This window comes from Mytilus trossulus, chromosome 8 (genome assembly GCF_036588685.1).
Source record: "Mytilus trossulus isolate FHL-02 chromosome 8, PNRI_Mtr1.1.1.hap1, whole genome shotgun sequence".
NCBI lineage: Eukaryota > Metazoa > Mollusca > Bivalvia > Mytilida > Mytilidae > Mytilus > Mytilus trossulus.
Genome location: NC_086380.1, coordinates 70,031,707 through 70,041,558, shown reverse-complemented (window position 1 = coordinate 70,041,558; position 9,852 = coordinate 70,031,707). Strand labels below are relative to the sequence as shown.

The 9,852-nt window shown below is 32.0% G+C and overlaps 1 protein-coding gene across 1 annotated transcript; it reads right to left on the bottom strand.

Annotated features, from left to right (window-relative positions):
* Window positions 1-640: 640 nt before the first annotated feature.
* LOC134727927 (uncharacterized) lies at window positions 641-2,263 on the bottom strand. Its single transcript, XM_063592324.1, has 2 exons — window positions 1,992-2,263; window positions 641-1,510 (listed from the first exon to the last, which is right to left on the bottom strand). The coding sequence occupies exons 1-2, from the start codon at window positions 2,261-2,263 to the stop codon at window positions 1,321-1,323; spliced, it is 462 nt and encodes a 153-aa protein (XP_063448394.1). The 3' UTR covers window positions 641-1,320.
* Between the last annotated feature and the right edge of the window lie 7,589 nt (window positions 2,264-9,852).

The window sequence follows — 9,852 nt, the reverse complement described above, 5'->3', positions numbered from 1 at the left end:
CAAACGTTTGACCGCAAATTGACCAAAAGGTGATGTGCATCAATACATGCGGGTACAAGGTTTTGCCTGATATCATTAAATTATGGATAAGAAAACCATTCAGTGCTCCCTATTTCTTCAAATTTTTTGTCAAAAGGGTATTTAGCGATCAAATCAATGTACGCAGCTTGGTATGAAATCGTGGAATAAACCAGATTCAAGATGTCTTTTGGTACTTTCTTAGTGTTTTGTGCACTAGAACCCTTTATGCGTCGTGCAGCGAACTCTCTAAGCGTCAACATACTTCGTACTTTTCTCTCTGATTCAATTTGTTTTCCATCGCCGACTAACTTACTTATTCCATTTACTTTTTCTAAAATTCTCCAGGATTTCCTAATCATCAAACCTGCTTTCTTTTGAAGTTGTTCTGTACTCCCGATAATAACATTCAATTCATCATGCAATAGCTTCTTTAATATTTAAGTATCTGCGATTGACTTTTTAAGAATCTGTACATCTTTATCCTTCCATTTAGCTTGAACCGAACTCTTCTGATGACTGAGCAAAGATGTGTTGGTAGTCCGAATCACTTAAAGACGCATTTGACGTTGTTTGGTCAATTTGACGCACTGCTGAAATATTTTCAAAGGAACTTGTTGTTTTATCTGCTTGTAACTTATAAAACATCTGATGATTTTCGAATAGAGAGAACAGGAAACATAATACCCTCCTTTGTCTTTCTTATCTATTGTCAAATCTTCAAGAGTCTGAGCAATTGGGGTTCGTGTCAACTCGTTCAGAATTACGTCTCTACTGGTTTTTCTTGACTTTTCACTCACGTCTCTCTGTAATTGTAATAATGTAAGCGGCTTGTCACTTGCGTCACGTGTTGCCAGTTTAACCCACTGGCTATCAAAACAGCTACAGGCTATATGAATGTCTTTGTCATAACATGCCTGCAACATTGCGTTGTGCATGTTCCGCATTGGCGACGTGGGCAAGCTACACCCTTTCATAGCATAACCAATGGGAAGTGAATGGGGGATTTCCTCATTCCAATTACGATCTGTATCGCTTAACAACCACACTAGAACTTCACTAGCTTTCTTCCTACATATCTCGAAGGCTTTGCGTAAAGACGATATTATTTCTGTAAATAATATATCCATGTTATTTAAAGGGATTGAGATTGTCTCGATATGTATGGGAAACAAGTAAGGCGACTCCGGAATAGTTTGTGCAATTTCTGTGCACGTCCCTTTCAACGACGGAACCTCACACAAGAATTCTGTAAAGTTGTCGTTGTAGCTTTTCATTCTTAATTTTATATTCTTGACGTTATCAGAAATGCGGGTAGGTTTTCTCGGTATTGGAGTGCCATACAAGTTTTTTAATTTCTGATTCCTTAATGTTCCACAGATCCTCATCAAATTTGGCTTTAATTACAATAGTACTTTCCTCTGTCCAGCTCAAATAAAGAAGATCGGGTGTTATCAATGCAGCCATTTCTCCTAGTATTTGTGGAATGTACCTAAAAACCATAAATGATGCAGTGAAATTATATAGCAGTACGAATACGGCATTAAATTTGTTTGGTTTCACGTTTCGATAGAAATAATTAATAGTATAAAACTATTTTTTACAAAAAGTGATTTCATAGATGTATCAAACATTTGGCTATACAGTTTAAGAGAATAAATATATAAAAGTGACGATATAGTAAGTGCTCACATATAATAATGAGCATGTTGTGTTCCTCCCTAGAGTGTGACATTCTTATTTTAAGACATCACAACGGGTGTCGTTAATGATGCTGGAACATTTTTACCTTTCTGGGCATCCAAATTAATCCCTGGTTTTGCTGTCCATTTGTTAAGGGAAAAAGGGGGGGTCTTGCATTGTTAAACTGTCGTTATGGGTTTATGTTCTGGAAAAATGATGGTAAAGGTGACATGATAGTTTGGCAAGGCGAGCTAAAGATCTATAATGATTGGCCAAGTATTAATACATACCTTTGTGGAATTTCATAATGCACAGGTGTTTTATAATCTGTAGGACATGGACACTTGAATTCACAGGCAAGTTTTGTCACTTCTGATTTAGTAGAATTAATTTCTATTTGAGATAGGCTTCCGTCTGGCGATACAAGTACTAATGATTTGTTGTCAGTGTGTAAAACATGCGCCCCTTCTTCTACAAACTTTAAATTTGGGTAATAAAATGGCAAAAATTTGCCAACCAAAGTAGCGACTGCATCGATTTCACACTTGGTTCCTTCTTCCATTCTTTATTTAGCTTCGTCTGAGAATTCTTCCTCTATGTTAATTTTCTTTATTACTTTATCAAAATGCTTATTCAAAGCCTTTAAACTATCCAGTCCTATTCCTTCAAATATTTTGCCTCCAGTTACTTTGAAATTTTTTCTTGCCTAGAACCATTGGTCAGACCTTTGCTTCGTGAATCAGATATCCCCTTTATATTGATCAGGTAAGTCACCGGGCTCTTTTAATGATATCCAATTTTTTTGTGCGAAGGAGTCGATGCTATTTCTCTCTACAAACATGTTTTGAAATGACTGTAAACATGCTCCTGTTTTCAATAAGGAATTATTGACGTCCAGTAAACGTTTACAATAACCTGAATTTGGAATATCATTGCCTGCACACTACTGATGGCATACACATATTTCGAGGTTCTCCAGTTATCTTCTGCTTCCTTTTGGAACTTCCTCAATGCAAGAGTTTCTTTTTTGAATAAAATCCTTAAATCCTTTATGCGACAAGATATCAAAGCCAATATATTGGAAATGTTTGTAATTTGTTTATCGATTGGTAAGTGTTCCCATGACAACCTTACATTTTCTACTAAACCAATTTTTTTTTCGATTCGAGACTTCTGATCTTCAAGAGACTCGCACTCTTCATATCCAAATAAGTATTGGTCTCCGTGTTTATGATTTAAGCCTGGTGCCAGTGTTTTGCCATCCACACTAAGGACATAGCAATTACATGTTTGCTTTAAATCTATCGCTTGTTGTATAATTCCCGCTGGCAGTTCACTTGGCAAATCAATGTCAACAGGGTTAAAACTACAAACCCGTTGTGCACTTGGGACTGCAAAATTAATGGATGTTTTCTGCGAATCAAAAATACCACCGACTGACGAACCAATTAATAATTTTCCGGTAGATTTAGTTCCCGACATAAAACTAAGGGCTTTCCCGTGACATAAGCGGAACAGTACCTTCCAAAATTTCATTGTCTCTAAAGAATAAAACATCTGAGAAGTATTTGGCAGTGAATACCATCTTGCTACTTCCAACAGCAGAAGAAATGCTATATTTTGTAAGGGAAATTTATTTTGATTTATCAGATTTAAGAGTATAACAAAGTCTCCCAGATCTTCAATCTATTAACTACTGCAGGAATAATTTCCATAAGCTGGTTAACAATCTGTTCTGTGGAATTAGGTCCAAATAATTTCTTTTTCCCTCTCTGTCTTATGTTTTTAGTTAGCTTTCGTTTGAAGGGCGCATAACTTAATTTATTTTCATTTGGATCAAATATATTTTAAGGAGTTTCCACCTTTGAATTGCTGATTATTCTTTTAATACTGCCACTATACTTTTTTGGTTTATGTTACCATAATGCAGATTTCCTTTTCCTTTTATTGAAAGCAAAAACAAAACATCATTAAGTGTCCGGTGCCTGCAATAACGCCGAAATGGGTCCGGTTCCAGTAATTTGATCTAGGTGAAAGGATCCGTTTCTAATAATTTTGAAAAGGAAGGAGTTTGACTTTTAATCTTGAATTATGAACAAAATGTTATTGAAAAAAGAAAGTTTACGTCGAAACCATGTAAGTATGGCTAATACTGTTATAATTAAAGCGGAAATAATTATCATTTTGGTGGGAAAAGAGTTGCACAACACATAGTCACTAGTTTAAAATGCTAATCAAATATAAAAGGAATACATACTCGTTGGAATAAGTGGTTTCTAGATGACAAAAAAACATCTGACGATTCCGTGGACACAGCAATTGTATCACTTACCTAACAGATTTGTCTAAATCATGATTATTCGGATCGTCGTCCAAGTCCATTTTAGGAAAAACGCCGGAAGTCGCCGTTGGTTTTGGTGGCAGTATCCGTTTCCGACAGAAGTGGCCGTTATGGTTATGCATCGTGAAATGGTGCGCCAGCAAGGAAACTTTGTAATATGACGTCAGAATCAATGTTCTGAAGAAAGACAACTCTTTCCTTCAAAACGAACGTGAAAAAAATGAAAATTTCTCATAGCTTTTTTGTTTGGTGACATACACTTTTTTTTTTGCTTTTTTTTTAAGAGTACATTTAGCACTTTCCTTAATCACTGGTAGATACTATTTTTCATTTTTACGTTTTATTTTTTGCGGGAATGAAATAAATCATATTTTTTAAACCTGTATTTGATAGACACAAATCTACTGTTTAACATGAAACAAAAGTTATGCTTGTAGGTTGGATATAAAGGATATTTTGAGAGTTTAGATATTGCAAATAGTATGTTAATATTTGGGAAAACACGAAACTGAGTTGCTACAGTGACAAATCTAAGTCAGTGACCTACAACTTTTTTCATCATATTTGTTTCCCGAAATCATGAAATACCTTCACATAAAATGTTAATGAAAACTCACTGGTAGAACTAAATAGGCTGTTTGGTCTTTAATGAGAAACTGCAGCTTACTGACCACGTGTTCTTCGGTAAAGCATGTTTTATACTAAAAACTATCTTTTAACATGATATGCCGAATTTTATTCGAACACGTGAATTAGAAGAGGGTTGTTAATAAAAAGATATCAAGTAAAGCGTATGAAATAAGCAAATTCTCATTATAAAACATTCTGACGAATCCTGCTGTAAACAAAATATTGTCATTTACAAGAATGTTGAAAATACATGTCCTTTTATCTAACTAGTGTTCATTTTTACATATGAGATTTTATATACATTAAACAGTAATACGTTCAACAAAAAATATAAAGAATTATTTTATTTCTCTTTGTGTTGTTGATACAGAAACTCAGTTGACAATTCTAGAAGCATTGAAAAGGATATAGCTACATGTATTATAAATGATTGATACCGATTGATCATTCAAAATATGAGGTTGTTTTATGGGACTGGTTTGTTATGAATGATACATATATACATTAAAGGCATATACTCATTTGTTAGAAAAATCAAGACTGAACAAATGCAATCTGGAGTTATGGCCCTTTGCATAGTAGTTTCAACCCTTGTGTAGCAGTTTTGTTCAACTTAAACAATTGGTTCAGTAAAGTGTGTATATATAATGGGAAGTGTAGGCACTAACAGTATCAGCTTATTACGTTCCTATAACTTTCAGAAATGAAAAGTGAACAGTTGAAATCCTCAAAACACAATTTTTCCCCAATAAAGTCATGAAAGTGTAAATTGGTGATTGCTTTAATTCCATTTGAGTATATTTAAGACGATGAAAACATAGTTCAACGATTAAAATATTGTTCTATATTAATGTCCCTTCATTAGGGGAGCCATATGCGTTTTTTTTTTCAGTGTTCGTTCTCTTACTGTACATCACTTTTCCACAAACAAATATCATCAAACTTTTAATCAATGCTAATTTCCCCCGAGACACATCAAATTCAAAAATTCGTGGCATCATTATCAGAACAAATGCTTCTCACCAATTATGTAAATTTTGACATTATATCTTTTTTTCGGAATATATTGTTTTGTTAAATTACCGCCATCCCCAACCCCAACACCTCTTTCATGAATCATGGATCCAAATCTAATATCAAAGATGATTAGACCATTTCAAAAACCGAATGGTGAACTGAAATTAACAGGGAAATGCTCATAATATGTATGACTATCTTAAATCTTATATTTTATCTTTTAACTTATGGATCAGAAGTATGGATATCAGAATTCAAACCAAATTTTGAAGCATTAGACAAAAGTAAATTAGAAAAAACACAAAACTCCATATTTAAAAACATACTTGGGGTTCATGGAAAGTCTTCCATTCTAGCAGTGCGGTGTGAATTGGGCACTTTACCCATTAGCATTACAAGTTATCAACTTATGTGTAAATATTATGAGCGTCTCAGTGATATTGGTGAACGGTCTGGTGGTCCGCATGAAATTCTCAAAGCTGCTTTTGAAGTGGACAAAACTCTCACAAATAAAGAAAATTCATGGTCTTATAAACTATCTGAATTAATGAAATATATTGGAATATCCTTTAACAAGCATTGTAATATTAATTTCAAACAGAAACTAGAAGATTTCTACAAAAATAAAATCATTTTTGAACTTTCTAAGATAAAAGATGGAAACTGTTGTAAACTTTTATTTTTAGTAAAATTTATACTAAATTTAAACAACAAGAATATTTAAATTTTAATATTCCTAAATACCTTAGAAAAAACTCATTAAATTAAGAATAAGTGCACACTCATTAGCAATAGAAACTGGGAGGTATGCAAGACCAAAAATACCATATAATGAGAGATTTTATAAATTTTGCACAGAAAAAATTGAAAATGAGATTCATTTCTTGATTGAATGTCCGCAATATAAAAACTTTAGATCTAAATATAAAATAAATGATATTAATTCAAATTATTTGGATGAAAATTTTACCAAAATGTTAAATCCTATGTCTGAAAAGGAATTTAAAAAATCTATTTGTATGTATATTGAAGAAGCTCTTGATTTGAGAGACCACCATACCGTTTCATCAGATAATAATCTTTTACAGTAGTTTGTGCATATACATATATATATATATAAATATCTTGTATTGTGTGTTTTAAGTAAATATACGAAAATCTATAATAATACTGAAATATAAGTCTATGGTATCAATATCAGTCTATAATGTATTTGTATACATAGAATTGGCTCATGACTTGTTACATGAATCTTTATTTCATTTATATGTTGTTTTAATATTATAATTGTCTGTATTTGGATCACGCCTCTATTGTGCTCTTTCCAATAAAATATTGAATTGAATTGAATATATTGAAGAAAAAAAGTTAAACTTTACTCCTTTACAAAACGTAGTTCATATCTTTTGGGTTTTAAAAGGTTGAACTAGGTATACTAAGAAAATAGCAATAAAAATACATGGTCCTGATTCATAAGCAAACCGATCAAATTCATAAGAATGTATGATCTAAACTTTGTCACAAGAATAGGTATTTGTTTTGGTTTTTTTTTTATCTGCTTAGATATGAATATAATCAAACAACACTTGTACTCAAAAAGTTTTTTTATCAGAAGTTTGATAACTTGTCACAATTTCATTTTGGCGAAAACATGGTGTGTAGGTCCAATATGTAGACAATTGTCCCAATTATATTTTTTTTTTATCGATTATGACGTCATTTACACCTATCATCGTGACGTTGTTACACCTTTTTTTGTTCCAGTAGTTTATGGGGAAACATTCCGCTCGGTTCAAATTTTTAAATGATTTTGTAAAGCTAGGGACTTAGTTATCCCAAGATCAGACCTTCCGTTTTTACATACAAAACTTAAATTAAATTATTCATAAAACAGCAAAATATTCAAAGTACAATGAGCTGCAAAAGTTTGTTATCCTCATCCATTTAATTTTCAGCATATTTTGTACAGCAGTTTTTGTTTGTTTTTGTATTGTAATATATATATTGTTTTTAGTTTTGTTACTTACAAACTCAACATTTTGAATTAAGGTGTATATATGTAAATAATTTAATTGTGGATGAAACGTTGTTATCTTTATCAGCTCATAGACATAATTTTGTCATGTAGTACTGACTTCATCAACGTTTTTTCATGGTTTACTCCGTTTTAAAATGATATTGATCATTAAATTATAAGAAATGACTGTAATATTTAAAATAACATAAAATATGTGGTGCAAACTTTAAACTAACACGCTACGCAAGTTGTTTATTGTACACCACCTTTTTTATGTTATTTCTTCATAGACAGAAGAAATATTACAGTCATTCCTTAAAGAGACGGAAAGCCGTTACCTTGAACTGATATCCTGGTTGGTGTAGACATAAATTTCGTGATGGTAGCACCGTTGTCATAGACACATTGACACATATAGTCCTTTTCATCACCACATTTCAGCACAAGAAATGTAAGTGTAGCAGTAGTTGATGCACTTGTTATATTTGTCATTTCCACTCTACCATGTAGGTAATTTCCTGATGAAAGTAATTTTGTAGGTTTATCTGGTTCACATTTTGCAATTGGCTGCTCTAAATTAAATTCATCTGTTTTGTTTTTGGCAAAAAAATGTACCCTAACAAGTTCTTCGTTTGTGAAAGAGCACGTCAGTTGGGTATCATTATTTCCAATAAGTCCAGTAACTTTTTGACTGATAGAAACATTAGATGCAAAACTACCTGTATTAGAACAATATGCAATTAAATAAGATTATTAATATATCAATATGTTTTGTCTTCGATGTTTCAAGAGATAAATAACAAAGATATATAAAAAGACAGATAAAAATAAGCATTAAATGTGCAATTCCTGATTAAAACCTGTACAATTATAAAAAAGAAATTCTATATGTTTCATTTCAGAAAGCATTAGAATTAAGGTCCATTGTATATATATAATCGACAACATAAATGTGTATCTTCCATTTATAATTCTATCTAATATATCATTTGAAAGAGGTTTGATGTGTAGCTGTTCAGCTTAATTAATCAAACGGGATGTGTAAAAATAGATGCGATAAGAACTATCCAATTTTCATATAAAAAATGCTAAATATATAATAAATAAAAATAAGAATTGGTATGATTGACTATGAGACAACTCTTCACAAGTCAATTCATGTCGCTGGTTTGTTGGAGATTTTCTGGTGATACTGACTTCAAAGTTCTGAAACTTATTTAAAGAGTAAAATCACAAAAAGTACTGAACTCTTAAAAATCAAAGTCCGTAATCAAATGGCAAAATCCAAAGCTCAAACACATCAAATAAATGAAGAATTAACTAGTAAAGGTGAGTTGATTTATTAATATACAAACACGTGTGTCAGTGCTAACTAATAATTAGGAGATAACTGTATTGTATTTTAAGCTCCGACGGCATCAATTGGTGCCGTCGGAGCTTAAAATACAATATTGTTACCTCCATTCTAATGAAACTGACAGAAAACAACGTTAAATAATGCATTTAAAATCTGTCATATACCGTCTACGCATGCGCGTACGTCCCATAGCATCAATTATCAATTGATGCCATGTAAATAAGTGACGTTATCTAAGAAAAATGAACGTTACAAACGTTGTTTCATTAGAATTGCCTACTTATGAACGATGAAATAATTTGAAACTACAAAACAAAATGTTATCGATAAGCTGTCTTGCACCATATTGGAATCACCCATCTTCTATTTTATGTGAATTCTTATCATAATTACATAGGCACCATTTGTCACCCAATTCGAACATACGTATAAATATACCAAAAAATTTATTCAGCTTTAAAAGTTGAATAGTTTAATTCAAAATATTTATAAGGAACCGATTCTAAAACTGATAATACTGATCTGAAAATTCACTACAGGTCAGAATAAACAGCTTACCTTACACAGATTTCAATAACATGAGGTTTGTGGTAGTTTTATGTAAAAACGAAATAAGAAACAACATTCCGATTTAGTTGACAGATCATTTGGGTGTCACAGAGTAATTTATTCAACATTTTTTTTCCAAAACCTTATCTTTCTGTATATTTTCTTATGAAATCAGACAGGTACTGATGGTTTATAAAATAAATTATCCGGTGTCATGTGACAGTTTTTAGCATACTCATT

Excerpts from the sequence above, each read along its gene's own strand:
- LOC134727927 (XM_063592324.1), bottom strand. The coding sequence starts at position 2,263 with ATGGAAGAAGGAACCAAGTGTGAAATCGATGCAGTCGCTACTTTGGTT. Across the intron at positions 1,511-1,991 it reads CATTATGAAATTCCACAAAG|GTACATTCCACAAATACTAG; the intron begins GTATGTATTAAT and ends TATGGTTTTTAG.